The sequence below is a fragment of the Curcuma longa genome, chromosome 19 (genome assembly GCF_044706935.1).
Source record: "Curcuma longa cultivar G26 ecotype Majalengka, Jawa Barat chromosome 19, ITB_CL_G26_1.1, whole genome shotgun sequence".
Classification (NCBI taxonomy): Eukaryota; Viridiplantae; Streptophyta; class Magnoliopsida; order Zingiberales; family Zingiberaceae; genus Curcuma; species Curcuma longa.
This window is the reverse complement of record NC_133879.1, coordinates 1,719,510-1,740,233: the sequence shown is the minus strand read 5'-3', so window position 1 is coordinate 1,740,233 and position 20,724 is coordinate 1,719,510. Positions and strand designations below refer to the sequence as shown.

General features: G+C 32.4%; 1 protein-coding gene across 2 annotated transcripts in view; it reads right to left on the bottom strand.

Annotated features, from left to right (window-relative positions):
• The window catches only part of LOC141812595 (DNA mismatch repair protein MSH1, mitochondrial), a gene marked incomplete in the record, with an annotated part of 95,246 nt that overhangs the window by 28,739 nt on the left and 45,783 nt on the right, over nucleotides 1-20,724 (bottom strand). For both annotated transcript variants that reach the window (XM_074700605.1, XM_074700606.1), the window contains 6 exon segments: nucleotides 4,920-5,093; nucleotides 6,494-6,561; nucleotides 11,259-11,317; nucleotides 15,753-15,828; nucleotides 15,924-16,029; nucleotides 18,689-18,798. In XM_074700605.1, the coding sequence (XP_074556706.1) occupies nucleotides 4,920-5,093; nucleotides 6,494-6,561; nucleotides 11,259-11,317; nucleotides 15,753-15,828; nucleotides 15,924-16,029; nucleotides 18,689-18,798 (593 nt within the window).

Genomic DNA, 20,724 nt, shown 5'->3' with positions numbered 1-20,724 from the left:
AAAATTATTCTCTACTTAACACCAAATATTACCTTTACAAAGATTTCTTTGCATCCTAACAATCAGACATCATGAAATACTAAGCTTGTCATTTATAAACAAATGAGCAAAAATCAAACAGGCACGTGTTTTAAATAGAATTGTCAAAGGGATGTCCTTTTTTATTTATCATCAAAAAGGCATCGCAGGATACTTTTAAGGCACATGTTTTAATATTACATTTGCTGTAAATATATACTTTTAAGACACTCACCCAAATAAAATTGGATTGATTTTCTTTTAGTCCACATCCTGCCCAATCTGTCAAAGGACACCCTAATATTACTGCAGCCCCTATTAATTCAATCAAAATAGTGTACTTTTTTATCTCCTTGCAAACATTGCTTTGTCTCCCTACCGTCGATAAACATCCCTTTTCTTTTTCGATCTACATTATCGTTCTTCTTTAGTTATTTCTTATTTTGTTTCTTCTCCATTTTTATGTATATATTTTTGAAGCTCTTATTCATTCAAAGCACTTTTCTACACTATAAACCTCTAAAAAATCATATACCTCACTCATGTTATTCTTATTTAGGATCATGTACCAAAAACTTCTAAATGGTCCTAAATTGGAAAGGGAAGTCATATCACAACTCGAGAAAGAGGGTCCAGGAGACAGATAAGAGTGCTTAAGAGTGTTTGTGAAATTAGATCAGCTCAAGTCCATATAATTATTGTGCCCAATCTACTAAAGAAACCTAAATTGGTCAAAATTAAAAAAAGAATACACTCTTTAGGGTGCAAAATGCATAAGAGTGCTTATTATGAATTTAGACAAATTTAGGCTCATGTAGTAGTTTTAGCCAAATTTATTACAGAAACCTAAAAGTTCAAAATTAGGGAAAAAATACACATAATGACTTCAAAGGTCTAGAAAATGCATAGAAGTGCTTATTTATGAATTTAAAGCAATTTAAGACCATATAACACTTTTGTACTAAAGGGTCCTAAATTGGTCAAAATTGTGAAAAGAATGCATATAATGACTAGTAATTTAGCTATATGGATCTAAATTGGTAGTTTTGCCCTAACCTATGGACCTAATCTGGTCAAAATTACAAAAAAGAATGTATATAGCAACTTAATAGGGTCTTTAAAAAGCATAGAAGTGCTTATTTGTGAACTTAGAGAAGTTTTAATCCATATAGTAGTTTTGCCAAATGGCAAAACTATATAAACCCAACCAAGTATCAAATATTATACATATTATTACTCATACATATTATAAAAATTTAATAACATATCTTTATTTTTGTAGTGCTAGATGACTTTAAGTTCTTAAAGGCACCATATTCCACAAGAGCTCTTAAAGCGTAGCACAACATAATCATAGAAATAAGTTACAATTGAATGACTTTAAGTTTAAGAGATGAGATTATGAAGCCAAAGCCTTTTTTTTCTGCTTGTATACAATGCACACTTTGCTACACCAATATGAGGACTACCAAGTCATATTTTATTGTTAAAGAATCACCTAATTATAGAATAATAATGTAAGGAGGAAAATTATAATTTTATAACTTTGATACATATGTAAGGCAACGATAAAGTTGTTGATGTATGACCTTGTCCTCACGGGTTAGAGACGTGAAAACAGTCTCTTGCAATGCAGGGTAAGACTGCGTACGATAGACCTAATGTGGTCCGACCCTTCTACAGAATCCGTATTGGCAAGAGCTTCATGCACCAGGTTGCTCTTTATATACATGCAAGGCAAGGAATTACACTATGTAATTTTGATATGTGCATAGGGAACAATTGGGATTATGTAGCTTTGATATATGTACAAGTAGGAAAAATATAACTTTGTAACTTAGATATATGTGCAAGGAAGAAAATTATAACTTTGTAACTTTGATATGTGTACAAGGAAAAAAATAATAACATTGTATACCAGATATCCAACTTACGTCAACTAATCCTAGGAGTGGATCGGTCCAACCCCACGGAAATTTCCTAACAGCCACCAGGTTACATTGGGAAGCACTCGTAGTGGCCCATCCAGACAGCCCACTTTCTCTAACCCACTACCCACTAGAGGGAAATCACCCCTGCAGTGTGCCACAGCTGAGTCTCGAACCCGAGATCCTTGAGATCTCGGTAGATCTTAACCGTTGCACTATTGCCCCAGGGGCAACTTTGTAACTTTGATATATATGCAAGGAGAAAAATTGTAAACTTCTAATTATGATACATATTTAAGAAAAAAATTTGTAAATTTATAACACTATATATGTATATGGAGAAAAAAATTATAACTATGTAACCTTGATTTATGTGAAATTTTTTTAATAGTTTTAGGTCAATATAGTATTTTTAGTAGAATTACTACATGAACTAGTACTTATCTAAATATGAAAAGTAATGAATTTTACACCTTCATAAACATGATTTAAAATCTCGAGCTATATCAGAGTCTCAATTTCGATATCATGCAAATATGATTTTGATATTTTTTAAATATAAAATATATTAATTAAAAAAATAATCTAAATATTAGAAAATTAAAAATAAAATAATAAAATAATTTTTTAAAAAATATGATAAATAAATAAATAATAAAAATTTTATTATATATTTCTAAAATTAAAATAAATAATATATATATTAAATTAATGGGATAGTTTTATTAGACTTAGGTTAATTATTAACATAAAATTTTATTAGGCTTTCTGCATCACACACCTGCTGTAGGATCTGGTTGGACCGGCTAGAGGGGGGTGAATAGACCGTTAAGAAGAATAGTACTCGTCTTTTAAAAAAGAAACTTGGTTGCAATTGGATCGTTGCTTCCAAGGCAGTTAACATTCAATCAGAACTTCTTTAGGTAGAGAAGCCTTTACAGTTGTAGCACAGAGACTTAGAGAGAAAATTATAAAGTAAATTGATGATCTAACTTCTAAAACTCTAAATCTTATTTATAACCCAAGAGAATAGATCTGGATTGTTGATCGTAGATGAACTTTCTCTTAACCGTTGATCCGTTGATGCGATCCTAACCGTTGATCGGAGATAGGCTTTGATCGTATCCGTTGATTAAATAAGGATAACCTTTATCTTTAATAAAAGATAAAGAGAATTATCCTTAATAAAAATTAAGTATTTATCTTTTATATGATAAAAGATAAATCTTATCTTTTTTTTTCCAAAAGCCACGTCCAAAAGGTCCAAGTCTAAATCTTCTACTCTGGTCAAAGTCAATGGTCAAAAATCAACGGTCAAAAGTCAACCGTCAAAAGTCAACAGTTAAAAGTCAACAATTAAAAGTCAACAATTTGACTATTATTGACTTTTTGTAGAATCGTCGGTTGGGTGATTTATGGAGCAATTTAATCCATTCATTCAGATTTGCAGCATCTTGCCCCTCATCCAAATCTGGAGCCATCTTGTTCACTCATCCAGATTTGGATCTAGGCTGTTGATAGAGATCTGAAACCATCAAATGGTTATAAGCCATCCAAGAAGTGGAGCTCCAATCCAATCTAAATCCAAAAGGAACAGAAAGGGGGATCGGCAACTCATCTTCTCATCCCTCTCGAAGCTTCATCAACTCGACACCTCCCTTCCACCTCCTCCTCCATCCATCGGCTGACGACCACCTTCCACACCAACCGCCAACCGTCTTCTCCCCTCACCCTCTCCCGATTGGGAGAGGCTCCCATCGCCAGCCACTTACCTTCTCCCGATTGGGAGAGGTTCCCCCTTCATCTCCACCTTCGGAGCCCTCTTCATCCTCTCCTCTTTGGGTTAGAAGAGGAGAGCCTCTTCATCATCCACCATTGAATCTCATCAGCCCTTTCGGAGATCCAACAACCCCCCCCCCCCCCCCCCCCCCCCCCCCCCCCCCCCCCCCCCCCACTCCTATTTGGATTAGAAGAGGAGAGCTTCTCCGGTCATTTTCTCCACTTCCGACAGCCACCTTCGCAACTCTGGTCATCCACAAGGCATCTCCTCTTCAGGTTAGAAGAGGAGAATCCACATCAACCGGATCTTCATCCACCTTTCCTCTTCAGGTTAGAATAGGAGAGCTTCCTCATCCTTCCACCGTCGGTCATGCTGCAAACTACCATCCTCAACCAAGTTAGGAAGAAGCTCCATTTCATTCGGACAGCAACCTCACTTTTGATGTGTTGGTTCATTTTCTTTTCATATGTTGGTTTGTTTTTGTTGCTTGTTGAATGCTTGTAAGAGAATTGATCCCCCATGTTTAAGATTGCATGCACTTGGTTTAAATTGATTCATGTGTACCATGTGTTTGATGAAATATTTCTTTCATTAGCTAGGCTTTAATTGATGCATTTAAGTTGTTTAAGTTCTTGCAATGCTTGTTTCGTTTGAATGTTTAAGTTTGTGTTCTTCATTTGGATGCGAATAGGTTTGATTAGATTAGGATGCTTACTTTATGTTTCTGTTAATTCATTACAATCGTAGTTTAATTAGGTTAGGATTTTATTACTTGCATTGCTTTTCATTTACTAGTATTAGCATTTGAATCTGAACTCCCATTTATAACATCAAAAAATCCAAACCCCATTCACAAATAAATCGATTCTAAGATTAACATTCACCGGCTGCATTCGTTGGGAGACAACCTAGGTCATTCTCTATGCTATGTTAGTGTAGAAGGGTTCAGTCAATTGTTTGATACACCCGTAGTGTGACATAAAACGGGGCATTGTCAATGAGCCAAACAACTTCTGAAGTTTGAATCATTGCTAGTGGATAAGCATGCAAACCTTGATGTAGTTTGCTAAAATGTTTAAATGGATGCTTGTACAGTTTGACGCATCCCTTCTATGTTTAGATACAATTTTAAGTTGTAAAATGCATAGTTCTGCCAAAGAAAAAAAGCACGGAGAGTGATGACAGCTGCATACCATTACATCATATTCAACTTTTAATCCAGTTGCTAACCAAGTTGGTTCCAGCAAAACATGTAGAATTCCAGAAAGCTCAGAGTTCCTACTCATGTGGATAACCTCATCAACTACATTCTTTATTCTATAGAGCTCAATGTGATTAGCCTCCTTTGATTCTAGCAATTTTACAAGCTGCAATACATGGAACATGTCAGGTAGAATGAAGAATTTATTAAAGAATCCAACATTAACATAGATTAAATCATAGACATAAGATATGAGTCAAGAAAGTTTAGGACTTGATCCTAACAAATAGTCATCCAACTACATCCACAAGAATTTTCTCAAAAAATTAAGCACTAGAAGAACAAAATTAGCTTTGGTATTTGTAATATGAAACAACCTAAGGGATGAACGGATGTGAATCCAAGCATAACCTCCTACCATTGCAGGGAACAAGAAAATACAATGTCCACAACCCTATCTCTGTAAATAGAGACTCGTCAATGCTGGATGATAATAATCTATATTATCAAACTAAGGAATCAAATCACAATATAGTGTGATACCAACCCTCTTTGCAATCTTAGTACATAGCACTACACACTCAGTACATAGTACCATACATAACAGGTAATAGAGAACAATCAGCACCATACATAACAGGTAATAGAGAACAATCACAAATGCAACTAACTGTACATTGTAACAGGGATGAAACATATAGCAGGGCTCTCATCAGCAAAGATGATGACTATCTGCAACTTGCCAGGTGAAGCTACTATACCACAGTGTAGAAGGCACAATGTCTATCAAGTGGAGTAAGTTGTGAATTTTTCTATCTCAACAGAAAAACAATATAGAAGTATTTGACTGAGGTTACATAACCCCTTGATCTCAACCACTGATAAACCTTTAACGCATTAAATCTAAACCCAAGATCTTATTTTCTCTTACATGCTAGTGGCATGAACTTGGGGGAAAAAAGCTAACACAAAAAACGTTAAGGGTGGATTGAAGCAAGGTAAAATAAATTATATAGCAAATAATTCGATCAATCATTATATATTATGTCGCACCAAACAATTACTAACTTTGTCTTGGTCAACAAACTAAAGGATATATGTAATCATATGATTGCAAATTCACCCTTCTGCAAATGCAGTAACATATGCCATTTCTTAAAACAATGGTCAAAACTACATTGCAATATAATGACTCACTTTTCGAGTTATATCGCAACCAAGCATACAATCTGAACCCTTTGTGTGTCTGTAATTTAGGATTTTTGTGTAAAAAAATGCCGACATGAACACTGAAGAAGGCAACTATTAACTTATAGTAAAATCATATATAAATTAATAGAGGAACTATTAACTTATCGTAAAAGAAGCATTTAAACTGACTTCCTCCAAGATTTCTCAATTTCCAAGAACATGTTATTGTTTTCAAAATTAAAGCACACAAAAAACTGATAGCACAAACATCAATACGATTCTAATTGCTCAACAATAGAACAAAAAGAAACACAAAACAAAATATAACCAGACCAGTGAAAAAATTAAAAAACACAGAAACAAGCAACAAAGTACCTTAGCAGATGGTATACAAGTGAAATCTGGAATAGAAGAAACCACACTACTCATAAGTCTGCATGCATCTGTGAGGAAAACCTCCAGCTTATAGTGTTTCCAAGAATATAATAAAATACAATGAATTGAAATATAAAATTACAAGGCATAATAGCAATTTATGAGTTGCAATTAGCTGCATGGTTATTAAGATTGGCAGATAGTGACACAGATCACCCAAGTACAATTTGTATCAACAAAGCTCAATCCAATCTTTCCTAACAAATCCATTATCTCAAAAAGGTCATCGAAGGGAAGTTTTTTATAAAAAAAAACAAGATTCGAAGAAATTAACTAGAAATGAACTAGATTCCACTACAAAATCGAAGGAATTGATTAAAAATTTGTTTCATTAGGTTGATTAAAATAACTCAAGAGTTTAACAAACGTTTTGCTAACCTCAACTTTAGTCCTACCAAGCACCCATGAGAGGGCAAAAGAGTCTTCACACCTCCTCGCCGACACTTGAGATTCACGAGATCAAGAGTTCAACTTTGATATTGCTCATAAATACTCCTCAATGAGAGATTTTAATAATGCAATTCCAATGAAATTTAGGTCCAAACTAAGCCCTAAATATAGAATTTTAAATAATAAAATAATTTTATCAAATAAAATATTATTCAATTTCATTAAAGTAATAAATAAGTTTCAATATTTATTGCAAATCATTTTGATTTAATTATTTAATATTTTTATTATTTATTGATAGATATTAATAGATAAGATTTATTATTTATTAATGATGCAGTACACATGCATTTATATCAGTGATCTACTATTAGCTAATAGTTCAATATTATAATTTTATCAAGTCAAATAATAACAACAATATAATACTATTAACTTGATAATGATGATAATATATTATGAATATATTATTAATCCATTTTATTAGTTGTAATCAAGGTTTAAAATTTTGAGCCATACTGAAGTTTTGATTTATAACTGGAACGATATAATTTCGGTATTTCTGTAAATATAAAATATATTAATTAAAAAATTATTATTTATTAATATTTGATTGTTATAAATGCTTAATTAAGTTATATTTGAAATGTTGAATGTTAAGTTCAAATTTTGATATTATCTTGTGAAATAATTGATGCTTATTGAGTAAACTTCAATTTAGGATTTGCAGAAATTCACCAAGTAGACATGGCATGATCAAGTAGGTTTAAATTGGATTTAATTTGGATTTATTTTGATCAGTTTAAAACTAAACTAAATTTATGTATAGAATAATTTAATTCATCAATAGTAGCATATTTGATAAGGTTAGAAATTATAGTATATTTAATTTGTTTAATTTTCATAACAATCAATTTTTTTATTGTTTACCTCGAGGACAAATGAAAGAGGGGAAAAATTAACCATCCTTTAAGATGTTTATGTTTTTTCTCTTTGTTTACCTCGTGAACAAATGGAGGGAAAAAATAACAAATGAATGAGGAAAAAAATTAACAATGAACAAGAAAAAAAATTAACAAAGGAAAAGGAATTGGAATTAACTATATAAAAAAATTAAAAAAGTAAAAATAGGGAAAAAGAAGAAAGGAAAAGGTTTCCTTTGTATGAGGGAAAAAAATTAACGATGAAGAAGGGAAAAATTAATGAATGAACAAAGAAAAAACTTATCAGAGGGAATGAAATAGGAAAAGGAATTAGAATTAATTTATAAAAAAAAATTAAAAACTATAAATAAGGTAAAAAGAAGAAAGGAAAAGTATTAAAATAGAAGGTTGGTCACAAGCTATCTGCTGCCACAACCCACAAGGTCGCAGATCTGGTGATATTTACAATAGAACTTTCTCTATCAAATATAGAAAATAAAATGTAAGGTAAATAAAAGAGATTACAAAGAGCTTGAGTTAACGCCTTCAATCTTGCCCAAGCCCTCTAAGACCTTCAAGCAATGTGAGGATAATATTATAATTAACAATTTGTTAAGTCCAACGGATCATTTTACCCGCCTCCAATCAACTGTTTAGGCACAAATAATTTTGAGTTGCCATCAAATATTTTGGTAATCTATTGGAAATTCTGCCTAGCAACCACTCAAGCTACTAGTCAATAGCACTTAACCTCCAATCAACAATTGCTCAAACAAATCCCTTCCATCGTACAAATCCAATCACCTGAATCTAGTTAATGATCCCTCCTTCACTCAATTTCCACCTTCGTAAACCTATGTGAAATCCCAAGACCGATCTAAGTCACAAACTACGACTCACAACCGATTATTTCTCAGTTGAAAGCTTCAACTAAGCTACTATATAGTCTACACTACCTAGCTAAACGTATCATTCCGACAATGCTTTCTAAAAACAAAAATCTCAAGATTATACATCATTTGTAATCTCTCACAACTTCATGCCTTGAATTCTTCAAACTTGTTGATTGTTGCCCTCGAATCTACCTCACATCAACCGTTTGATTCCTTTCACGCACCAAGCTCCATGAGTTTGCTCCATGTCATCCTTCTCCCCTCTCCTATGAGTCCACCTTGGTTTAGACCGTTCTAAAGTACACTTCACATAAAGCCTCTGATACCTTAAATGTACTAACCGCTATGAGCTTGCCCTACATGTCATCTTTCTCCTCTCGCCTTTGGAGTTCATCTTAAAGTACACCTTGTGTCACATCTCTGATCACTTAGATACACTAAGTCTACGACCTTGTTCTACATGTCATACTTCTCCCATCACCTTTTGAGTTTACCTTTGTGTCATCAAACCAAAACCAACAATAGATTATGTCATCATTATTGGTGCAATCAACCTCCAGAGTTTCGATGTTTGACAATACACCTTTGTCTGGTCATGTTTGACCAAGGATTGATCCAAGCAAGACCTGATGTTTGAAAGTAAGCTAAGTCTAGTCAGGTCAAGATTGACCGGATGACTAGGAAACGTAAAATCTAGTCAAGTCAAAGGTTGACTGGATGACTAACAAGGGAAAGTCATAACTGAATGTTAGGCAAGGAAAAGTCCTAACTAGATGTTAAGCAATGAAAATTCTAAGTAGGTCTAAAGGACCGGATGTCTGGATAGTGACAAGTCCAAGCAAGTTAGAGTGATCGGATGTTTGGCAAGGGAAATTCTAGGGGAGTAAATCATAAGGGGTGAGAAGTCTTGGAGGAACTCCAAACATGAAACTTAGTAAGTCAAGTAGACTTATAAGAGTGTGTCTTGATCCTAAGGGAATGAACCTTAGGTGGTGAAAGTCTTGGATAAGTGAACTCCAAGCAAGAGATAAGCCTAGTAGGTGAATCCTACAGGATAAGACTTAGGTAAGCCTAGTAGGTCAAGTAGACTTACAAGACTAGGCTAGATTGCTTGTTTGTATTTGTATGCATGTTTTACATGAACCTGGAGATGGAACCAAGACTAAGAAAGCAAACGAACGCAAACCAGACGCAGATAGACCAAATTCGGAGTGAACCAAACTTGACTCAGGTCAAACCGGACCCAAGATGGTTCGGTAGACTGATCTCAAGGATCGGTAGACCGATTCGGTTCAGGTTCAAACACAAATCGATGGCGTGGCACCTGGTTCGATAGATCGATAGACCGATCATGTGGATTGGTAGACTGATAAACTTCATAAAGACGAGATCACAAGGCTCGATCCAGATCGCGAAGAGCTCGATCTTTTAGATCAAGTTTTATCCAGGATCAGTAGACTGATAGGGTTTATCGATAGATTGAAAAATGTCTATAAAGAAAACCTCAAGCACAATGTCCAGATGAACAATTCTACAGCTACTATTTCTCATCTCCATACTCGAAACTACGTTCGAATGTCTGCAATCGAGGAAGCATCAGGAAGAGTGTGAGGCACTCAGGGGCTTCCAAACTGATCATCAAGTTTGTTTGTATTTATTTTACAAGTGCTTTATTTTATATCTTTGTGCTTATACTTAAAAGATTTCTCCGCCTTCGGAAAATTTCAAAAAGGAGATATGCTAGTGGGCGGGCACCTCCCGTACATAAACCTTGGAGTACCAACCCTAGGGGGTTGGGAACCAAATAAACCTTGGTGTTGTGTTTGTGTTTGTGTTTTGTTTATGTAATTCCACTGCAAGTTCTTGTCTGATAGAAATGAACACATGACAAAATGAGAGGAAAAAGACTATCGATATTCACCCCCTATCGATCCCATCGGTCCTACAGTCATCATGCTCTATGAGCTCCTACATACACTATTCCAAAGTCTCTACACATTTGATGCACATGTCAATACATAAGTCAAAGCTAACTTAAATTTTTTGCCAACCACATCAAAATAATTTAACTAGATCCAACCAACCACTTGATAGCATCATTTCCCCCAACACATTCCTACAAACCATTTGTGAATACTTTAGCCCTCTATACAAAGGATGAACAATAAATCCACACCCACATCAACTTATGCCTGTCTTGTCAGGTTGGATCTACTCTGCTTTCTTTAAAGAGTATAATTGCCTTGCATGTTAACACAGATCAGCAAATTCACAAGATGTGTATGGCTGCTTGTCTGCTTAGGTTAAATATAATTTAACTTCTATAGTATTTTGAAGCATGTTTTAGATCACAATTCTGTCTCACCAGATAATTAAAACAAGTACAATAGTGATAGAAGCATGAAAGTAAAGCCATAAATTAGCTCCTCTTCCAAGCAATTTTTTTATTTGCCATGTTTTTTGTTTTCAGTAAAAAGGAAAAAAATGAGTTTCATTTACCCTGGATAGAGGATGCAACCTGAAAACATGGAGGGCTAAGCAGAAGATCCCTAAGGTACCTGAAATAAATATGCTAAAAAACAATTAAACCTTAACAGAGTAGCTGTCAAGATCAAACCGTGAGAGAAAACATTGACAGGTGCACAAAAATGCAGTATACCCTCATGCTCATTCGAGTGGAAATTAATGTAATAAGTGATGTAGATATTATTTATGCAAAAACCAGAAATAATAAAATCAAAATAATGAGATGAAATTATCTACAATTAGGATTGGCAGTATAGAACATGAGAATGTGTAATTTTTATTGACAGTAAAGTCAAATGAAATGAGAATCAAGCATCATAAAGACTAGTTTTTGATAAATTCAAATTATTTTCCAGATTTTGTTCAATGTAATATGAAAGAAGCTAAAAGTTTAAGTGACTATTAACATACTACTTAAAAAATCTCCATCTTAGGATTTGCTGCACAGTCACTTCTCTCTTCATCATGTATGATCAGCGCCAAGTTCAGATCCAAATGCCAGCTGAAACCTCAACACCAGCCCAATATTTTGCTATTTTGTGACAGTTCGGGAAACAACAGGCCACAATGAGTAGCAAGAAATCTCTTCTCTAACGAACTGGCACAACCTAAAGCAAGAGCAAGCTCTGAAGGTTGGCAAGTTCATGAGTACGAAGGAGTTCCAAGCTAATCTTGTTCCACAAATCTTTCTCTACATAAAGTGTGGTCTAGCAAAGTTTAAAGTATTGAGCTACAACTTTGATCTTCCATTGGAACAGTAGAATTTTAGTATTGCATCATACTATACAGACATTTGCAACTCTTCCATATGATTCAAAACATATGAAGATCAACTCGAATGAACTTTTTTTAATCTTCTAATGCTATTCCCTTTAGTATATTTGCCAAAGCAATTAGAAAGTTAATTAAATTAAAATTTGAGATTAATAAAGCATCTCAACTAATAATTATACCTTATCAATATCAAACAAACCCCAAGAAAACCACAAAAGAAATCATGGACCATTTTAAAAATTTATGTAAGTCGATCTACTCTAGTATTCTAGTAAATTAAGATATCATCAAAATAAATAACAAAAAAAAGGTAATAAATTATTGCAGTAATTGACTCATAAACAACATGAATTTACTAGGAGTATTGGAAAGGCCAAAAATGATGACAAGTTATTCAAAAAGGTCATCTTGTGCCTTAAAGGTTGTTTTGCACTCGCCTGCAGGCCTTATGCATATTTGATAATCCCCACTTTTAAAATCAATATTTCAAACCACACAAAAACCAGCCAACATATTTAGCATATCAAAAAGCCATTCGATAATCTGGCGAGGGAGCTTTAGCAACAGCTCCTTCATTGTTTTTTTTTTAAATATAAGAGCATATATAATGCCACTCTCTTTGCTCTCATACTAAAAAATTTTCTTCATCAGATTTGGAAGAGACATTATAATGCTAGTAGAAGTCTTTGCCCACTTTTACTTCTCTTGTTTCTTATTGTTGATCATGGAAATAAATGTGTTCTCCTTGATACAACGATGCACATCTCAATCAAACAACCAAGGCTGACCAAGAAGTATATGAGTTATTTTCATGGGAATAATGTCACATTAAACAGTAATAATAATTTTCACAAGAAAAAGAAACAAAACAACATTGTATTACCAAAATTGAAGTATAATTTTACAAGTTGAGGCACTCCACAATGGTTGAAACAACATTTATGTAGATTTCTCCATCAGTGATAAGCTTGTATTCTTAATTCCCACGACTAATTGACATCTAAAATAAGGATATCTGTTGCCAATTTTCCCCTTAACTTTTGGAGCAGTGAGAATACTCAACTGCTGATGAAGTGTTTTTCTTTTCTTCTAAATCAATCTATATTATAAATTTCATAATAAAAAGAATTTTCATTATTTATATCTTTTTGTTGTTTTGTCTCATATTCATGATCCACTCCAATGTGTAAACTTTTTTGGGAAAATTGTAAGTCATGGATTGGATGTTGAATTTTGAAACATTTGCTTCTGTTGTTTTTAGATTTAAGTAATTCTGAAGGTGGTTTGAGTCACTGCTAACTGAATGGATAGACAAGTTCAGCTCTCATTCTCACTTTTAATTTGTTTCGTGGAATGTTTTACTAAAGCCAAAATTTCTTACCAACTAAATATCCCAAAATTTGATACTAAATATCCCGATGTCATATCAATGATGTCTCCTATGCCTAATAAATTTCTTACCAACTATATATATAACAAACCTTGCATGTGTTTGTCAAGAATCTTCAACTGTGTGACTCCTTATTGTTAATTTATCAATCTTTTGCATATATTTAACTTCAGACAAGCTTTTCTTTAAGTTGATCCAATAGCTTATTGTAATATTTGTTAACAAATACTTCTCTTGTAGTTTACCCTTCATCTCTAGCTGTGAGCTAATTTGTGGTTATTTCAATCTCCTTGTTCGCTTCAACACCAATCCACCATTTTTCCTAAATCGACGAGCTTCACTCAACTAAATCCTACTCTTTAATTATCTATCATAATGTACCAATCAAAATATTCTTTTATTGCAAGCCAATTTGCCAAATAAAGTAGGGTCCACTTTCCCTTCGAAATATGACACTTCAGTTCAGGCTTTCTTTGTAATATCCCAAAAACATCTTGATAATTGGCCTCCGTCTCAAAGAATTTTCTAGCCCACTCAAGAAAGGGTTATGCTTTGCTAAATTGCAGGAAGCCTTCTTGAATCTGGTTATTGTTTGCCTAACATGTGTTCCTCCCTACTCTTTTTAAACTTCATTTCTTGGTAGAGAAATGAGGGCTTCCCTACTCTTTAAACAAATTTGCATGTCATCACCTTGTTTATTATGCAAATAAGTATCTCATCTCACTACTATCAATCAACTTTATCAACTTTCCTCTACAACCACTTCCAAACCTGCTAGGCTTAGGCTGTGATACCAAAGATGATGCAGCAGTCTGATTGATTCAAGGATGTGTTAGTCAAAAATATGAAATTTAGTTTAAGAGTGTTGAAAGGGTTGCAAAAAACTTAGGAATCATACATAGAGGACCCTAGGCATGACAACTTGCACATTATATCACACAATTTGAAAGCTCTTTTCTAGAATTTTACCCTTTTTCTATATTCCAACATCCAACACACACATTTATAGTAAGAGATGGACTCTTAGAACATATGAAAGAAAACATAAATGCCTTATAAATCAACTTTGATTAACTCTTAGGATTTCTTTTTACAAACAACAATAACTGAACTTTTATTCCATTAAGTGGGGTCAGCTATATAATTCTCCTGTGTCATTGGACTCGATCTTCTATTATATCCTCATTTATATTTAAATGAATCATTTTATTTTATCGTTGCTAACCAAGTCTTCTTTGGTCTCTCTCTTCCTAAATTAATGTATATTTATCATGGTCTCATATCGTCTAATTGGGATATTTGTTAGTCATCTAAGTACATATTCATATCATTTTAAATACGTCTCTTGAAGTTTTTCCTCAATAGACACAATCTCAACTTTTCTTTAATATTCTCATCTTTCATTTCTTATTTATCTATCCTAGTAAGTCCTCACATTCATTTTACCATCCTCATCTCTACGACTCTCGCTTGTGTGATCGATTCATATTCCAATATTTAGCTCTATAATAACATAATAGATCTAACCGCCATTTTGTATACCTTCCCTTCATGTTTAAGAAATACTTGATGATCACAAATAACACTTAACCCCCTCTTCCATTCCTATGTAAAATATATCTATCAACCCCTCCATCCTTTTGCAAAAATGATCTTAGATACTTAAAGCTCTCGATACAAGTAATTCATCATCTTCTATCTTAACAATTATTTTATTACATCTACTACTACTACTAAACTTAAAATTTATATATTTTGTCTTTCCTCTATTAAGAGTAAAACCTTTTACTTCCAGTGTTTTCCACCAAAAAACACTTTGCTTCTTCTTTTAACCAACTCTTTGATTTTCCAAACATTGGACTTTCAAACAATGAGACTCTGAGTTTTCAAACTTTGAGCTTTCTAACGAGTAACTATTTTGATTTTACACTTCTTCCCAAATAAGTCCATCCTTATTCAATGCATGTCAAACAACTATTGGAATCCTTTTTTCTATACTTCTAGACTTTTAAAGGAGAGTGTCCATTATCTCTATCACTCATATAATTAAATATTATAATTTTTCTCCTTTAACCCCCACTTCTGACATGGTATGTCACAAGATTACTTAAACGGACAATTACACAAATAAATGGAAAATCAAGTCAAATCACTTGTCTAACTTAACAGTATCCACTTAGAGTTGCCAAACATTAGTTGGAAAAATACAAATCTTTAAACTGCAGTAACCTACAAAAATATAAATTCATTCTTACCAATGTTTAGACTCAAAAAAAAAAAAGGGAATAACATGTTCTACTTACAATGCTGGAAGCCCAACACAATCTGCAGGAAGTAATACTTTCAACAAGCTAGGTACTCCCTCAGTTGGTAACACACCTAATAAAAATGTGCATGGTAGATTATTAATCAAACTATACAAGGAACAATTAAACCACAAGCAAGCCAGCTGTATCATATAAATATCAACTAACCTATTTGAGTTGCTGTTCCAAGATACAAAGGTTGCGGTCTTTTACTTGATGAAATAGTCACATTCCTGAAAGTTGATTCTTGATCGAGGCCATAAATCACCCTTACCTTCAGAAAACGAAAGACATTTACTTATCACATACAAAAATCACCTCCCAAATAAAACTAATGTGGTCAAACTTAAAAGGCAATAACAAATTGAAATAGATAAACAACGACCAATTCAAAACCAATAAAAAAAAGTAGCATTAGAAAATCCATTTAACTTAATAAGTTGCATGGTAAAAGGAACAACAAATGCTAGGCAAGGCTTCAAATCTCAAATTGTGCCGGAATTTCAATTTCTAATTAGAACAATAGAGCTTTCATACCGTATCATATTGTGTCAATACAATTTTGATACTTATTTTAGTTAAATTATTAATGATAACAAGGTTGCTTTTCCTTAGTATAAGTTGTAAGTTTAAAAAAATATATTTTATTGTAATTAATTAATTATTAAATAACAAATTAGATTGCTAATAGATTCTTCTTGTAGTTATATTTGATGCTTAATTTGATCACCTCAATACGCAAAGTTACAAAAGATTGCAACCAAATTCAGTTTTAGTTTTTAGCTTTAGTGACTAATAATCTGTTTACTTTTTTATTTACATTTATAATCTACTCGACTTTTACATGTTGAAAATGAGCAACAAGAAAATGAGACTCTAATCCTCTATAACCTGGTGCACACTTTGATTTGAGAATCTGTAACACTAGAGCAATTAAAGTTTTAAAAGCCAGATAGACCTTCATTATTGAAGAAGTTAATCAATAATGATTTTGACTTGTTCCAAGTCAACTAATTTTCTAACATTTGTGAGAAATTATTTAGTTAGTGATTTGATACATTTAATGTGTTTGTAAATTCTTATTTCAAATCTAGAACACTTGGATGAAGTAAAACAATCAAAAACTCTAGCATTAGATTTAAATTTAGTTTTGATTTTTCCACGTAATTGTAATTATTAGAGTAGGACAGAAATAGAGAAATCTGAGCTTTTGCATATTTCAGAGTTGTAAAATATTAAATTTATGTTTGAATTAGATTATGAGTTTTGCAACTAAATTATATTTAATTTTATAAGTGTAAAGCAAGGTTCAAAATCTACAGCCGTACTCGAGTTTTAGTCTCTCACTAGATGATATTGTTTCGGTATCGTGCCACATTTCGATGCATGATGCCGATAACAAATTGGAGGTTGAACCGTTGAAGCACAAAGGAGATGAAGTCGAGGAAGGAGAATAATATCAAGTTTTGATAATTTATCAAAACAATACATATCAACCATTTCACATGGCACGGTACAAGATTGCAAGTCATGGTGTAAAGTCTACATAGAAAATGAAAATATTGAAAATTGAATCGGAACCCAACTTAATCATATTTAAAAAGATTTAGATTTAAGTCTTTTGATAAAATTAAGTTAAACTTTAAATATATATATATATATATATATATATATATATATATATATATATGAGTGCACACCTATTGCAATCAATGATGTATCTTGATAATCTAATGAAATAAACAAAAAATAATAAGTGAATTTTTGTCAACTTAATCATAAAATTTCATTTAATCAAAATCTCATGTCAAATCCTAGCAGCTCTCAGCTCTTCAAGGCATGAACCAAAGATAAGAGAAGATGTTAAGGAGGAGGAGAACCTCAACACAATCTTGTCAAACCATAATTTTCTTGTTGCTTGCTTGGATGATCTCACTTGTTCTTTCCAAAAATCGCAGAAGACAAAAAAGAAGCTTCACCAATGTTACATAGCGAAGTTTATCCTATTTAAATTTTTGCATCTTAAATTATTCTTTTAGAATTTTAGGCAATTAATTAGAATGAACTGAACAAATGTTTTGAATTTCAAAGGTTGAGTGAGTCGATTTAAGGTTATGAGTTCATCAAGTAGAATAGTAATTAAGATCAGTTGGGTTCAAACTGGGCTTAATTTGGATTTATTTGGCTGATTTAAAACAAAACCAAAATTTAGATATGCAATAGTACAATTCAATGGTCAGTGAAATTTATCCTATTTAAATTTTTGCATCTTAAATTATTCTTTTAGAATTTTAGGCAATTAATTAGAATGAACTGAACAAATGTTTTGAATTTCAAAGGTTGAGTGAGTCGATTTAAGGTTATGAGGAGTTAGAATAGTAATTAAGATCAGTTGGGTTCAAACTGGACTTAATTTGGGTTCAGTGAAATTTTTGGAAGGCTACGAGTTAGTTATACCTGCCTCCCCTTTCGCTTCATGCACTTTTCTCACTCCTCTCCTACTTCTCTTTCACAACATTGCCTACCAAGCAGCCATTCACCCTCAATCAAGTTGCCAATGTGCGTCGATCTAGCTTGTCCCCTCTCCTCCAGTAGTCTTTTTCTCTCAATCTCTCTTGATCTTTCTCCCTCTTATCTCTTAGTTACCACCACACACACCATCATTGCTTGGGAATTCACATGTGTAATTGTGAGGCAAGAAGAATAGAACAATTACGATTCAACAGGCTCAAGTGCTAATATCAATGTCTTCTTGTGTATAGGTCAGCAGGCAGAATGATAAATTATACTTATGCCAACCGGCATAGCTCAACACTTTAAACACTTATTTAAAGTTCAAACAATCAAGGAAGATTACTAATGTTATCAGAATAATATAAAGTCAATATGGATTCTCTTCTATACAAACACAAGATTATCTAAAAGTCACAAACCTGGGACAAGAGTTCCTCAATAGGATTGCCACTAAACCATTCGTAAGGTTTTCCATTACACTCCCCCCATAAAAGACCACCCTTGCCAAATTCTCCCCACCTAAAAGTACCTGCAAAAAGTGTTAAATCACCAAAATGAAAATAAGTTAATCATAATTGTGTTATTTCAATACTTGCACATTTCTTAAATGACTCGTAACTTAATTGAGCCACTTGACCAAATTTGAGGTAAATGACTGTTATTATAAAATGCATATATGAGATGAATTTTGAAATTGACAAATTAAAATTAGTAGCATGTCTTTTTAGTTTTGTTCTAACTTTGATACTCAATGTTTTCCATCAAGTTATATCAAACCAATGTATTTATTGGTTAAATTAATGAGCGTATGAATCAAAATTACCAAAAAAATAAAATATTCAAAATATTCTATGTTAAGTTTTCATGGACAAATTGACTTTGTAATAAAGAGTATCTACGATTAAATAAATATTATTACTTATTCATTATTGAGCAAGTGAGTTAATGTTTTTTTTTATTATGACTTATTAAATTTACTAATTAATTCATAGAGATTTAATAAAAAATATTAAAATTAATTCCTAAATTTAATATAGCATTATTAAATTGAAAACATTTTTAATTAATTATCAAAGTGTGCTAAACATTATTATAGCAATATAATTAATTTTTAAATCAATAATTAATTCATAGAAATATAATTAAAATAGTTGTATAAAAAAATATTGTTTTAAACATAGAATTTAACACCTAATATTTCAATGAAAGAAAAAAATCTTTGTACTTTCATTAAATTGATACATTTAAAAATTGATATAATTCATTACTTGAAAAGAAGCTCATAAGTCTATATAGTAACAAAATATATAGACATTTCTTGCACATTGCTCTTTTAAGTATATATATGCCTTAAGGATTTTATCTAATACTGGGTAGTTTATTATTGTAAATTATGTTCAATATTATATATTGTACAACATTGTTTCCTCTCATTTCTATATATGACCAAGGTTTCCTTCAACAATATCCTTGAGTAACATAGTAGATTTGATTTACCAGGCTAGTAGCCCATCAAACACCCATCTTAAAATGGCAAAACATTAATTTTATTTCTACATTACACCTCAAATCAATCACTCTCTCAAACATAAAAATTTCCGTCCATGTCCTACCCTCACAAGCAATGTCATATAATTGCAACCATGGCTAAATTTCAAACAATCCATTGCATCCTCCCTAAATTCTAGCCACTAGTGTGTTCATGGTTTAAAATTTCATATCACACCGAGTGGCATGGACAAAACTTATTGTTTTGTCCGCCAACCGACACGGCACCGACACAACCCCAAGAGGCCCCACACGAGACCCCACAACCACCAGAGGCTCCACAACCTCGCGCGAGGCCACTGAGTTTTTTACAATTAAAAAAAATAATTTTTATAGACCACTGAGTTGTTTTTCAATCTTAAAAATTTTTGTTTAGTTTTTTAACTGATAATTTTTTTTTATTTTTTAATGACTAATTCTTTCCCATCTTAATTCTTTCTCATTCCTCGCCATATTTTAATTTTTTTTATTCCTTTCATTCTTAAACACATGAAAAATTCCTTTTTAATTTTTCCTTATTCCTTTCCTCCTTAAATAGATGGAAAAAATTTCCTCCTTAAATTGATTAAAATAAATTAAATTCAATTTAATTTAAACCTATTTGATCCTAGTTGTCTAGACTTTAATTAATCCTAAATTAACTTTTACTCAATCTTAATTTTTAAAATATAGTAAATATTTATAGTAATCAAATATTATAATAATACTTTTTAATTAATATATTTTAAATTTAAAAAAGTATTGAAACCGTATCTGTTATATCATTGGAAAAAGGGCCTAGTTGTAAATTTTGAAACTGGTTGGACCTTTTTGCAAAATTTCCAATTAAAAAGAAGTAGTCGAACCCTTCTTTCCTGTGGTTGACCTTTTCCTCTTCCTCCCTTTTTTAAGCTTTTCCCTAACCCTA